The 15,593-nt window shown below is 37.1% G+C and overlaps 1 protein-coding gene across 1 annotated transcript in view; it reads left to right on the top strand.

Annotated features, from left to right (window-relative positions):
* Positions 1-15,593, top strand: part of LOC106871019 (cysteine-rich protein 1) — a 32,368-nt gene that overhangs the window by 2,477 nt on the left and 14,298 nt on the right. Inside the window, exon 2 of the mRNA XM_014917279.3 lies at positions 14,325-14,419. Coding sequence (XP_014772765.2) covers positions 14,325-14,419 — 95 coding nt within the window. The remainder of the gene's footprint in view (positions 1-14,324; positions 14,420-15,593) is intronic.

Below are 15,593 nucleotides of genomic sequence, written 5' to 3'. Positions count from 1 at the left end.
CTGTTGAAGAGCGTAGCTCGAAACGTCAAAGACTTTCCGTATTCCCGAGCGTCATACTAATACATCCTTTTGTTGTTTACACCACCTGTCCTCGTCTGTTGTTATTATTTGTATATTCTCCCATATATATATATGTGTATATATATATATATGTGTGTGTGTATGTATGTATGTATGAATGTATGTATGTATGTATGTATATGAAGTTGAAGAAGTGTGTGGAGGCGTGTGGCTTAGTGGTTAGGGTGTCAGCATCATGATCGTAAGATTGTGGTTTCGATTCCTGAACCGGGTGACGCGTTGTGTTCTTGAGCAAAACACTTCATTTCACGTTGTTCCAGTCCACTCAGCTGGCAAAAATGAGTAACGCTGCGATGGACTGGTGTCCCGTCCGGCTGGGGAACATATACGTCATAGAAACCGGGAAACCGGGTCCATGAGCTTGGCTAGGCTTTAAATGGGCGTATTAATTTTTATTGTATATATATATATATATATATATATATATATATATATATATATATATATATATGTGTTCTCGTCTACGTTTGTGTGCAATGTCCTGTACCCAGATATGCACCTATACATACAGGTGGATGTCGGTATGCACATACCTGTACGTATATATGCATATACTCATTTACTTTTGTTTTTACATGATTGAACGCAGCGTCTCACAAAAATTGTAAGTAGTTCGTAAACTTATCCTCCGACGCTACTCTATCTCTTTCTCTTTCCTTTCTCTCCCCCCTCGTTCTTCCTCTGCACTACTACGTATCTCGCCTTACCCCTCATGTTTTTCCTCTGTTACTACTACGTATCTCCTTTCCCCCTCGTATTTCCTCTCTTTCTCTTTTCCTCTCGTTGCTCACCATTCTTCTACTTCCTCCCTCTCTTTCTCCCTCTACCACTCTCTCTCTTCCCTTTACACCGGCATGGTCACATGCTTCCGGTCAATAATCCTTTCCTTCCTTGGCTTTCGCCAAGTAACACACGCGACCACTGTCTCTCTCGGTTCCGTGCCTCATCGCGTTCATACACACATAATTTTTCTCGTCTGGCCGTAAAGCCTTCTGTTTGTTTTCCTGTCTTGTTTTTCGTCCGCCACTACATTCCTCCATGGCTAGATTTAATTTGCGTATACAGATTTAATCTGCGATCCATGGGACGAGCCGTTTTAACGTTGCGTCCTGCCCGAAGCTCGTCGAAACGCCGGTGTTAAAACGTGGGTAGCTGAAGAAGTAGAATGTTCTCTATGTGGCTCGTGTGTTCTCGTCTACGTTTGTGTGCAATGTCCTGTACCCAGATATGCACCTATACATACAGGTGGATGTCGGTATGCACATACCTGTACGTATATATGCATATACTCATTTACTTTTGTTTTTACATGATTGAACGCAGCGTCTCACAAAAATTGTAAGTAGTTCGTAAACTTATCCTCCGACGCTACTCTATCTCTTTCTCTTTCCTTTCTCTCCCCCCTCGTTCTTCCTCTGTACTACTACGTATCTCGCCTTACCCCTCATGTTCTTCCTCTGTTACTACTACGTATCTCCTTTCCCCTTCGTATTTCCTCTCTTTCTCTTTTCCTCTCGTTGCTCACCATTCTTCTACTTCCTCCCTCTCTTTCTCCCTCTACCACTCTCTCTCTTCCCTTTACACCGGCATGGTCACATGCTTCCGGTCAATAATCCTTTCCTTCCTTGGCTTTCGCCAAGTAACACACGCGACCACTGTCTCTCTCGGTTCCGTGCCTCATCGCGTTCATACACACATAATTTTTCTCGTCTGGCCGTAAAGCCTTCTGTTTGTTTTCCTGTCTTGTTTTTCGTCCGCCACTACATTCCTCCATGGCTAGATTTAATTTGCGTATACAGATTTAATCTGCGATCCATGGGACGAGCCGTTTTAACGTTGCGTCCTGCCCGAAGCTCGTCGAAACGCCGGTGTTAAAACGTGGGTAGCTGAAGAAGTAGAATGTTCTCTATGTGGCTCGTGTGTTCTCGTCTACGTTTGTGTGCAATGTCCTGTACCCAGATATGCACCTATACATACAGGTGGATGTCGGTATGCACATACCTGTACGTATATATGCATATACTCATTTACTTTTGTTTTTATATATATATATATATATATATATATATATATATATATATATATATATATATACTAGCTGAGCAACCTGTCGTTGTCGGATAATTTGCACAATAGAATATCTTAGCGCACTTTCTGAATAGCACACCCACTTAAGTTGGATTTTCTCTGTTTTGACGAGGCTTTTTTAAATTTTTATTTTTGCCACACCCTTGCAAATGATAGGCGGGGGAAAGTTTTTATGAAAAAAATTTTTTCAAAATTTATTACTCTTCCCCAACTCAGTGCCGATTTTGGCCAATGTTCTTATTGCACCACGCACTTAAACAATAGGAGAAGCCTTGAAGGTCAAAAACAAAAATTTGGAAATTACAGTCCCCCACTTCTTTTATTTTGAAAGAGAAAATTAAATGTAATTCAAAAACAATAGTGAAATCTTTTTAAAAAGTTTTCATTAATCCTGCCCCTCCGTAAATCCTATAATTTCGACTTTTTTTTCGAAATTTAAAAATCGATTTTAAAATATGGTCAATCAGAATCTGCAATTTGTTTCTGTTTATAATTTCAAAATGATTTTCAGACGAACGGATGTGTGATTTAAAGGAGGTTTAGCTGTTGTTTCTAGCACATCTCACGGCTATCTGGTACCTTCCTCGTTTCTTTGTCACTTTGACATGCTTTTCAATATTTTCCCCCCATAAACACATTTTATGGAATGATGATGTGGTGATCCATAGCTAGGACTTAAACAACAACAAAAAATCTTACCCAAACCTTTAATCCTACCCCATATCAAGCGAGTCCGTGTGTGTGTGTGGGTGTGTGTGTGTGTGTGTACGCGCGCGCGTGTGTGCAAAAAAAAGCCATATTTACTATTAAAATAAATTAGGCGCAGGTGTGGCTGTGTGGAAAGTAGTTTGCTTGCCAACCACATGGTTCTGGGTTCAGTCCCACTGCGTGGCATCTTGGGCAAGTGTCTTCAACTCGAATGGATTTGGTGGACGGAGACTGAGGGAAGCCCATCGTATATATATATATATATATATATATGTGTGTGTGTGTGTGTGTCTGTTTGTACCCCCAACATCGCTTGACAACTGATGCTGGTGTGTTTATGTCCACATAACGTAGCAGTTCGGCAAATGTATGTACATTATTTATATATATGTATGTATGTATATATTTATATATATATATATATGTGTGTGTGTGTGTGTATGTACGTATATTTATATATATATATATATATATATGTATGTATGTATATTATTTACATTATTTACAGTTGACAGATATTTGTCCTCATCTTGTTTATTGTTAACACAACGTTTCGGCTGATATACCCTCCAAACTACATGAGGTGTCTTGGGGAAATTTCGAACCTGGGTTCTCATTCCTAAAGTATTTTTCGATGTTATTATTATTATTATTATTATTATTATTATTATTATTATTATTATTATTATTATTCAGGTCACTGCCTGGAATCGAACTCGGCGTAGTGGTTAAGAGCGCGGGCTACTAATCCCAAGATTCCGAGTTCGATTGCAGGCAGTGACCTGAATAATAATAATAATAATAATAATAATAATAGCAATAACAATAATAATAATAATAATAATAATAATAATAATAATAATAATAACAACATTGAAAAATACCTTAGGAATGTGAACCCAGGTTCGAAATTTATCCAAGACACCTGATGATGGCTGGAGGGCATATCAGCCGAAACGTTGTGTTAACAACAAACAAAATGAGGACAAATATCCGTCAACTGTAAATAATGTAAATAATGTACATAATTCCTCATCACTTAAATATAGAACTGGAATAATATATATATATATATATATATATATATATATATATATATATATATATATATATATATGTATATATATATATAATAACATAAATAATATATAAATATATGCATATATCCATACATATATGTACATACCTACATCTATATGTATACATACATGCATATATGGGTACAGGACATCACAAAAAAACGTTAAACACGATGAGAAACGAAAACATAAAGACGAAGACAGAAAACGAACGTTTTTTCGAACAACGAAAAAAACAAACAGAGAAACGAGACATGCAACATAAAGAATATTTCCCTTCTTCAGTTGTCCCTGTTCCATCTATTCCGCGTTTCGAAGGCAAGGACAATACGCGACTTCGTTGGAACAGTCCTTCCCGCAAAGCAAATTAAATAAAATTTGGAATTTTTTACGGAGGGTGAAAGTATAAACAAGAACAGGACAATGAGAACAAGACAGTAAAAACAAGACAGAACAGTGAAAACAAACGGTGTGGGCTGTTAGGCCAAGACGATAGAAAAATTATTATTTTTTTGAACGCTAGTTAGATGTGAATGAGAGACAAAAAAAATGCACGTCTTCTCTATAGGAAGGCAGAAAATAGAAAGAAAGAATCCCTTTCGTCACGTGTCATCGACGGGAGGGTCAAGGAGAAGGAGTGAGAGAGAGGGAACGGTGAAAGGAAGAGAAGAATAGGGGAGGGTTGGGATAGAAAAACAGAAAGGATGAAGAACAAGAGAGGGAGAGAGATAGACAGGGAAGTGATAGTAATAGTAGTAGAGTGCGCAATATATACTGTTGTGTCTGGGGAGAGTTATTCTCTTTTAGTGCCTTACAATTTAAGACACTCACCGGTAAAATTTCCAATTATTTATTTTTTTATTTTTTTCTAAAATTTTCGTTGCGTCTTGCAACCTTTTCAATAGTTTTGACTGTCCGTTATTCACACAGAGTTCTTTTTGTTTGTTTGTGCGCATGTGTGTGGGTTAGTGTGCATGTGTGCATATGCTTACATACATGTGCATATACATACATACATGCACACACACACCCACACACATACATACACACATCTATCTACATAACAGCCCACTAACTATTCTACTCTACCTATGTAAACTGTGGGAATGGGAGTATGATATCTACTATGTATATTTCCTATTTAGTATTGGGAAAGTTTCATTTATGAGGACGTACTCCTGTATTTGCCTGAGTGTTGGGTCCTTTGGGTGCTTGGATAAGATGCAGAGTCAAGTTGACCCAGGTTGCCTCCATTTTGGTCCTTGGCATATTGGTAGAGTATGGAGGACTGTTATGTTTTTCGTCATATTGTCCCAAATGCTCATTTAGTCGTTCCGCAATGTTCCTAGATGTCTCTCCTATATATGTCATGTTCATGTCTTTACAAGCACCTTCTATGCATCTTATGCTGTAAACTACATTTCTAGTTCTACAGTTAATGCCAGGGCTAATGCTACATACTATGCAATTATCATTGGTGCATATGGTATTCTTAAAGGGGTATGTCCTACATAGTTGTGATCTGACGGAGTTCCCTGGCTTTTCAACAATCTTAATGTTGAGTTTGGTCTCCTTCAGAGCTTTTCTAAATCTACGGGCTAGTTCTCCATGGGCTGTGGCCTCTACAAAGATCACTCCTTGATATTTGTCGGTTTTATACAAGGGGTTCGCCCTGTTTTCTTTGTCACAAGTTCTTTGTATCCTATTCTAGTCTTTGTTTCTCTGCCCTAGATATAGAAACACACACACAAACACATAAACACACACGCACGCACACACACACACCAACTGTTACAAGTTTTCCACTGAGGTGTATCATTGTTTTGAAAACATTTTTTCCTTATTGCGTCATCTTCTTTTCTATACACACATATCACAATGTATGTATGTGTACACCCCCACACATATTTACATATATATATATACACATACACACACACCCAGGAATGTGTATGTATATCTGTATGTATGTGTGAATGTGTGTGTATGTGTGTATGTTTGTGTGTGTGTGTGTGTGTGTGTGTGTGTGTGTGTGTGTGTGTGAACGTGTGTGCGCATTAGTATGATCATGCGTGTGTGTCTATCTAGAAATGATCAAAGGCCTTTATGTTGACGTGTATATTTATAGGACATTGTGTATTTGTGTAAGATGACGTGTGTATTTATAGGATATTGTGTATTTATATTACATTGTATATTCAGTTTTGGGTGTGTACAATACAGCACGTTTTTAGACAACAATGAGTAAACTGCGAACTGTTAGCGAGTACGGTGTATGATATGCGAATTTTGCTATCACAATCAATAGAAAATGGAGTGCAAAATGCAGACATGGTTAACGCTTACACGGTCAAGCTCAACAGTGGAATGAGGCGATTGGGTACGGTTGCTTGGACGCTGGCGAATTGGAACAGCTGATTGGACACTGACCCTGATAGGCCAGCGTACCTTTTTGCACTAGAGGCAAGCATACTCACACACGCACACACGCGAAGACATTTGGTTGGTGGAAGCGGATCTTTCTGAATTGACGGGCACCACTTTTCATTTATGTTTTATGTAGTGTTTTTGGTACCGAAACACTTTCAAACTTCGTATACTTGTATATTTTGTGTTATAGAACAGATAAAAAATTTTGTATTCGAAGTTATTTCATGTAAAAAAAAATTGCCGTATTTCGGTAATTTCAACCAATCACTGACGTCTATTGAGGTGAAAACAATTACTGCCGTGAAATGTAAACAACATGTTTTAACGGTGTCATGGGATCTTTTCCCTTGAATAAAATTAGTGCCGTTATTTGTCAACAACAGCTATCGGCGGTACTATTATTTATAACATCGTTCGTGCATTTGTACTGGTTTAAGCTTTAGGGTTTTAGGGTTAGGGTTTGGGTTTTAGAGTTAGGGTTAGTTTTAGGGTTAGGGTTATGATTATTTTTGCCATAACCTAACTCATAACCCTAACCCTAACCCTAAAACCCTATAACTCATAACCCTAACCCTAACCCTAACTTATCTTTTATACATCCAACCACGTGCTTTCAGATACCAAATTTCATTCACCACACCTCCCTGGGTATTTCCGCCTCGTAAGTCTTCCCCGTGAGGCATTGTTTCAAGCCTTTTGGCTTCTAAGCTTAGCTTACTTCCCAACTGTGTGGTTTGGGGTTCGGTCCCACCGTTCGACACCCTAGGCAAGTGTCTTTCACTATAGCCCAGGGCCGACCAGAGCCTTGTGAGTGGATTTGGTTGGCGAAATTTGATAGACATATGTGTGTGTTTGTGTGTAAGTCTTTATATCGGTCCCTCACAACCACCTGACAATCGGTGCTCGTGTTTGCGTCCCCATGACTTTGCAGTTCGGCAAAAAGACGCCAATAGGATAAGTATTAGTCTTAAAAATACGTATCAAGTGTCGATTTGTTCGACTAAACTCTTCGAGTCGGTGCACTATCATGGTTGCAGTACAAGACTAAAACAAATAAAAGATAAAATATGAAGGTGGCACAGTAGATAACTAACACCTAAATGCGTTATTAATGAAACAACTGGTACTGTACTTCATAAGATCGAATAACGAGGCAGCCGACTTAACCAGCGTAGTGTGGGCTACTTCTTATACTTGTAATATTAATGTTAAAAGTTAGTGGAATGATAAAAGTAGTCGGGCATCGGTCTACGTGCTTTATTGTATTTAGCTCTCCTGCGAGGTAAGCAATCTCTATTTTAGTAATGGAACTAAAATTATCCTAATGCATTCGTTATCATTTGGCTTATTTATAAATAAAGATTGCTGCCACTTAAACCTATGTTGTGTGTGTGTGTGTGTGTGTGTGTGTGTGTAAATGGTTCAAGTTTACCATATTAAATTCGTTGAAAACGCTTTGTCACCCAGCCTGCAAAAAGTTATTCTCGCATGCACCTGAATGACTTGCATATGTTGTACACTTGTTTTCTTTAAAGTCAAGTGTAACAAATCATGACCTTTTTTTTTAATGATTTTCGTCTGCATGACTCACAAACTAGCAATTTAATCTTAATGAAGACAACAACTTCATTACATCATCAATGGTGACATTAACGACGATGACGATGGCAATGAGATCACGATAACGATGAAATAGTTTTAAATTATTCACAAGAAAAGAAAGAAATAGTTTAACTTAATTTAATATGGAATGTTTGTGCTAGAATTTTTTAAATCAACTTTCTTGTTGTTTGGTTCCAGGTCAATCCTAATCGAACGGGCCTGTTGGCAAAAGTAGTCCAATGTTTATAATCTCATCTTTTACCCATAAATTGTGTATCTAAAACAACATCAACCAATGTCACCTTTTAAAATATGTGGGATGTGATTTGAGAAAAGTTTGGCTGCCTTTTCTAATAAATAGAGTGACCACGTTGAAGCTTTCTCGTGGCAGGTGCTTTTTTGTAAAATGGTCATATTATCTTTGACTGCACAGAGCTGAGCGTATTCTACTCAAATAAATTTTGATAATTATTATTATTGATATTAGGTTATGGAGTAAAGTGCTGGACAAAAGACTTTGCTGTTTAGTTATATACTTTCCACACAGCCACTCCTATTAGCGGACAAAAAAAAATGAAATTTGAGAAAAAATAGAAGTGGCTCTACGTTGTAACAGGCTGTTTCTTTATGACGGCTGGTTCATTTTTGTAAGAAGCTGTTTCTCTTTTTTAACAAGTGGTCTTTGTAACAGGCTGTTTCTCCTTTTTTTACCATTCTACTTATTTTGCTCCCACCTTTTATTTCTTCAAGAGTTTCTTTTCCTTTGAGTAAATCTTCTCTGCAACAAATAAACTAGTTCTTATAACAGGTTGCGTTTCGTTCTTAGTAACAGACATTTTCTTTTGAATAACAGTCTTTTTTTTTTTTTTTAAAGTGAGTGAGTTAGTCATATGTACAGGTATTAATTTTCCTGCCCAGGAATCATAAACTCAAATCATTGTTCACGTTTCCTTGTGTTTCTGGCTGGGCACTTTACTTTACTTCAGTTTATCGATGTGTTTAGGATAAATGTTAGGTTATTGGGTGTGTTGCTACGATAGACTTGCTTACAATCCAAGAGGAAATATATATCTCAGCTGCACCATACTAGGAAACTGCAATCAAGGACTGACTATTACGAGATCAGTTGTAACCAAGAATAGATTTATTTCGCCACCTTCTTCTCCAACTGATATTCCCGATTAACTATGTCTTCACCCGTGTTCACAACTCACTGCATTTCCCTCTATCCGCATCTTTATTCATCTGCCACTCACCTCTCACACCTGCAAACAAACTTATTTACCCACTCACCCTATCCAATCTTCTGTACCACTTCCCATATATTCGCCTTCCTGGAACTTGAGGGTACACTCTAACACATCTTTACCACCATCTTTTCTCTTTTCCAACGGGGATGACCATATATTTCCCTTATAGCAAAACACCTATTCCCGTCCCTCTTTCATACTTTAACCTCGCATCATCTGGCACAAAGATATCTCCCTCAATATTATTCCGGCCTCAGTTGATGGAATTTGTCTTACAAGTTACCGTAAATACTCGGCTATAAAACGCCCTCGCCTATAAGACGTACCCCCGACTTACATGGTTCAAATCGGGAATTTTATCATTGGCCCGACTATAAGTCGCAGCGACGTTTTTTTATGCTGGAGAGCAAAGTTCGATTAGAAATCGCTCCGATATAGTTGTTGTTCGGTAACCGAGCTTTCAGTAAGCTGAAGATGACTTACAGCTGTTATCCCATTAAGTCCAAACATTTTAGAAACCGTTGTTTATAATGTAAAATTTTATCCTTTTCGGTTATTCCAGGTGTCGGAACTTCAGACATGACTTGTACCTAGAAATTATCTGAAGATTTTTTTTATAGGATGTTCTTATAAGTCACACCCCCAACTTTAGATGAAAATTTCAAGGGAAAAAAGTGCGACTTATAGCCGAGTATACACGGTACTTGATGACCTCATTAGTCCTGGTGCAATGTAAAAAGTGCCCTGTATACTCTGTTGAGTGGTTGGCGTTAGGAAAGGCATCCGGACGTAAAAAACTACGTATGTTAAAGCATATAATGATACTTGGAGCACTCCGCTGGCTCGCCAGCTCCTGTCGAACCGTTCAACCGATGCCAGCATGGATAACGGACGTTAAATGATGGTGTTTTATGGCTCTTTTTTATGATATATTACATATTTGTAATATACTTGTTTACTCCGAAATGATAGCAAATTAAAAACCAGTAAAAACAAAACATTCCAATTGACTAATCAATTCCATAATTCCATAGTACGCCATTCTTTGATCGTTTATCTACGCCGGATCAGTTTATGCCTCTGGTTTTGATACACCTGTAAAAACTAATACTTCCTTCTCCAAGCCTAGATTCGAAACCGAATCTAAGAATTCTCGGTCGTCCAAACCACCACGATCAACAGTCAACAGGCGCGAAAACAGGTTTTCTTCGTCCTGTCAAAAAGTGATTGATCATCTCCCTTTGACCTACGACTTCAGCCATGTCAGGCGAAGTTCAAATGAACAGGAGCTGACCTATTTAGGTGCAAACTCTGCTGCAGTATGTCTGTCCTTCTAGCTGCCACGATTATTAATACGGTAGTCAACAGACAGACAGGGGAGAAAAGCCTAGCCGACGAACGAGAAAGGTCTACAACAGCTTTTCGCAGAGACCAGAGCAATGTTCGAAGTTCCACGGTAGACTACTGTCTCAGATTAACTACGTACACACACACACACGAACATATTCATTTCTGACATATCATTTCCACAGATGTACCCTGTTTCTATTTCTAGCAACTCGTAGCAGTTGTCAACATTTTGCATCTAGTGAAGAATTATGTGTACCAACAACAAATTAAGTCCAGTGAATAAATTATTATAACTATGAGTCGATTCACTCATTTGTTTACTTCAAAGGCATACACATTCCTTTTGCATCTGTTCACCATGATATACATTTAACCACTACACACCACTAAGTAAGGGCTCATACTCCTATACTTGAACAACATGAACTACATACGTAGATGGGCGTTACTTCACATTTCACGGATACGTCTTAAAGCAACACTGACAAAGTAAGTCATTAATAAACTCGGCATGTGCTTAATAACGCCCTCTCTTTTTCACGATGACACATTATTCAACAAATTATTCGTTGTTTGAAAAGCTGTATTAAAATACTCTTCTTTCTCTCATTCTCTCTCTCCCATATATGTATATATATATATATATACATACATACATACATATATATATATATACATATATATATACACACACACACACACACACATACATACATGTATGTATGTGTGTGTGTGTGTGTGTGTGTGTGTGTGTGTATGTGTGTGTGAACTGTGTACTGAATCAACGACACTATTCACATTGCGTTAGCTGATCCTTCATACAGACGTCTGTTGACACAAGTGTTTGTGAATCATCATGACACTTTGCCCTCAATAACTGCCCATGCATACAACACTAAAGCAAAATGTTAGTTTCAAAAATTTCAAAGAAATATGTTCAAATTAATCTCTAGTCTGTCTATCTGTCTGTCCGACCACCATCTTTCTTCTTTTCTTTCTCTCTTTCTTTCTTCCTTCCTTCCTTTCTACCTATCTTTCTTTCTTTCTTTCTTTCTTTATTTATTTTTTTTTTTTTTTTTTTTTTTTTCGTTCACACAAATATACGTTATAACTGTCTGTGTGTGAATACTACATTTGTTCTAGTGACAAATTACGATTTGAGATTTTCCCTTTTATATATATATTTGCATGTATAAACAAACATATACACAGGCATGCATACATAAGCACAAATGTATGTATGCATGTGTGTGTGCATGTGTAGTAGAAGCGGTTACCAGAGGCCTGAGTGCGATGTTAAAACCTCAGTTGTTTGATATTAAATGTCTTCAATTAGATTATACAAAGCCTCCTCATTCAGCTATCACGTGATCTAGTGATTGGCCGAGTTGGTTAGTCAAGTACAACTATCTAGTCAACGTCCCTACAGCAAGTTTGAAGGGAATCCAAAGCAATTATACCCGACATTTGTTAACTTCAAAAAAGCTTTTGAATGAGTATGGAGAGAAGCACTATGGAGCATACTGAAGAATTACAACATCCCAAAGCATCTAATCTTAGTACTGTGAAAATTTTATTAGAATAGTGTCAGTTCTGTACAGCTATGAACCAATGCAATGATTTGAAAAGAAGTACGTTGCAATTTACCAGAGCAGCTCATTATCACCTGGACTTCTTAATCTTCTTCCTGAACAAACCATGACGCGTGCTCTAAAGGATTTTGAGGTGCAGTGAAGACAAACAGAAACATGATCACTAATCTATTATTTACAGATAACATTTGATATGATAACTAGTTTTAAAAGCGAATTATCTAATACCACAGTTAGACTAGACGTTGCATTAAGAAAATATGGTATGGAAATTACTGCCAAAAAGCCAGGTTATGACGACAGGAGAACAACATTCAGAACAAGCAAATAATGATTCCAACATAAATACAATCAAAATCAATGACATTCGTGTGAAATCGGTCGATATATTCATTGACTTGGGACCTCTAATTAACGAAAATGCAGCGTTTGAAGCCTAGATAGTGAGGTGAATTGTTATGAACACAAATAGCAAAAATGGATAAGATTTAGAAGCAGCAAGAACATTGCAACTGAAAACAAAATGAGGTTAATGGAATTTTTATAACTGCACTGATGAGGTATGGATGTGAAATATGGACCTGCTAACAGTTATTGGAATGAAATTTTTATCATTCAAATGGAGTTACTTTTACAGAATTTTTGACATTGTAAGGAAGGGCTATCGGACCAACTGATCTGCGTTGATTGGGGAGAGGGGAAGATAATTGTAAGACGAAGAAAATGCAGTGGTTCGGTTAGATCAGAACATACATACATACATACATACATACATACATACATCATCTCATAACCACCAAGTGTCGAAGTGCACCCCTTGATGAAGTCTGCAGACATGAGGTAAATACCATCATGAGATTGGGAAGGCAACTACTTGACAAGCATTCCTTATTCGACAACCCTGAACTCTTACCCAAAGAAATTGCAAAACTCTACCGTAACATAACATCAGAGGAGAGGATGAATGCATTCCAGCAGAAGATCATGCATGGATACGTTAACAGAAAGATCCAGGGTGGTAACAACATTGACAACCAGAGCAGTCTATCGTGGACAAACAATCGGGTCACCGACTCTCACTTTGAAGGGTATGCCTTTGCTATTCAAGAACAAGAAATAGCAACCAAATTCCTAATAAACAAACGGGACAGAGAGGCGGGCAAATCGCCACAATGTAATAATCGATGCAGACTCTGTGGAATCAGTATCGAAGATATCACCCACATCATCAGCAGCTGTCCAAAAATGTCATCACGGTATTACCTACCTATGAGACATGATGTTGTGGCCAAGACACTGTACAATGAAATCCGCCGACAGGATAACCCCGGGGCTAAGGAGATGAAAACCCATAATGAGGTAGAGGCCATTACCACTCACAATATGAAAGAGTATTGGTAGAATGTCCCAATAAAAACCTCAATAAAGTGCAGACATAATAGACCGGATATAGTAATCTGGGACAGAGAAGAGAAACTGTACAGTAGTAGAAATCAGCTGTCCTGCGGATGTCAACATCACGCTAAAGATTAGAGAAAAAGAGAACAACTACGCCGAGCTACTGAGAAATTTGCAGATACTCCACCCAGACTACAAGTTAAGATTCATACCCGTGATTGTTGGGGCATTGGGATATGTAACGAACTGCCTCATCAAAAACCTGGAAAAATTAGGGTTCTCAAAACCTGAAAGAAAAAGGCTGATTAGAAGACTACAGATTCAAGCCATCAATGGAACTGTAAAGATATGTAAAACTTTCCAAAAATTTAGCACATAAATACATATGCATGCATCTAGACATGAAAATATATACATAAAAACGCATCCATAAAACAAACATACAAATCTGCGCATACACTAACACCAAATACTGCACACACACACACACACACACACACACACACACACACACACACACACACACATATGCACAAATACATAGATGATGTTGATAAAAGTTCCAATGAAGGAGCCTTGAATCTATGTTAGAGTCCGGCTCTTTCTCTATGGACAAGAAATACAGAAATTAAACTGATTGATAACATACATACATACATAATATACATACATATAGCTCCGAAAATTTTATTCTCCATTTTTATGTTGTTAAATTTCGTTTTTATTTCTTTTTGTCTCTTTTCCAGCCGAGAAAGTTTCTTCAATGGGAAAAGACTGGCACAGACCTTGCTTGAAATGTGCGAAATGTCAAAAAATACTCACTGTTGGAAGCCATTCTGAGGTAAGAATGGATCATTGATCCAATTACTCAAACTTCCTTGATTTGTATACGGAAAGACGAATTTGCGATCCAGGTTCGATTCTCGTCTATGTCTGTTTCACTTACTCAGTTACAGACTTAAGAAAGGCATGAGTATTACAGCTTCAAGTGCCTAAAGTCAATACCATTGATGATAACTCAACAGTTTAATCTTATTTTCCGAGTATCGTAAAAGAACTTGCGAACTAGGAGCGCATATTTTCTTTCTGTTATGTACGTGTAACCAACAGTGTGTGTGCGTGTGTATGTGTGTGTGTATTTCTATTATCTGTATATACATATATATATACATGTGTACCAAACATACATTTAGCTGGTACCTGCGCCTACGAGCAACGTCATCTTTGATTCCAAGTGACGGCCGCAGTTATCAGTTTGTGTCTATCTCTCTCTCTCTCTCTCTCTCTATATATATATATATATATATATATATATATATATATATATATATATATATATATATATATATATATATATATATATATATATATATATATATATATATACATACATATATATATATATATATATATATATATATATATATATATATATATATATATATATATATATATATATATATATATATATATATATATATATACGTCACATTACAGTGTTCAGTATACAGATATTTTTTCACGTCTGGCCTACAGCCCTTCTTGTTTATTTTCACTGTTTCGTCCTCCTGTCGTGTTTTCTGTTTGCCACTATTCCTCCGCATTACAAATTTAATTTAATTTGTTTCCGCAGTAAGAACTCTTCTAACCATGCGTCCTGCCCTAATTCTTCAAAACGCTTAGTTTAGAATAGGGGCAGTTGATGAAGGAAATGTTCTCTATGTGGCCTGTTTGTTTTCTGTGCTCTGTTTATGTTCTGTTTTTCATTTTGTCCACATTTTTTTGTGATGTCCTGTACCCAGATATTCATCTATACATACATGTAGATGTAAGTTTGTACATACATGTACGTACATATGCATATACTCACATATTATATATATATATATATATATATATATATATATATATATATATATATATATATATATAACTGTATATTAGTGTGCTTCAAACGCTAAAGTATTACTCATAACAAAAGTATATATACAAGGACATGTAGCGTTATGATATCT

Source organism: Octopus bimaculoides, chromosome 2, assembly GCF_046866305.1.
Source record: "Octopus bimaculoides isolate indiv1 chromosome 2, ASM4686630v1, whole genome shotgun sequence".
In the NCBI taxonomy this organism is placed as follows: Eukaryota; Metazoa; Mollusca; class Cephalopoda; order Octopoda; family Octopodidae; genus Octopus; species Octopus bimaculoides.
Note: the sequence above shows the minus strand (reverse complement) of the source record. Positions and strands in the feature narration are given on the sequence as shown.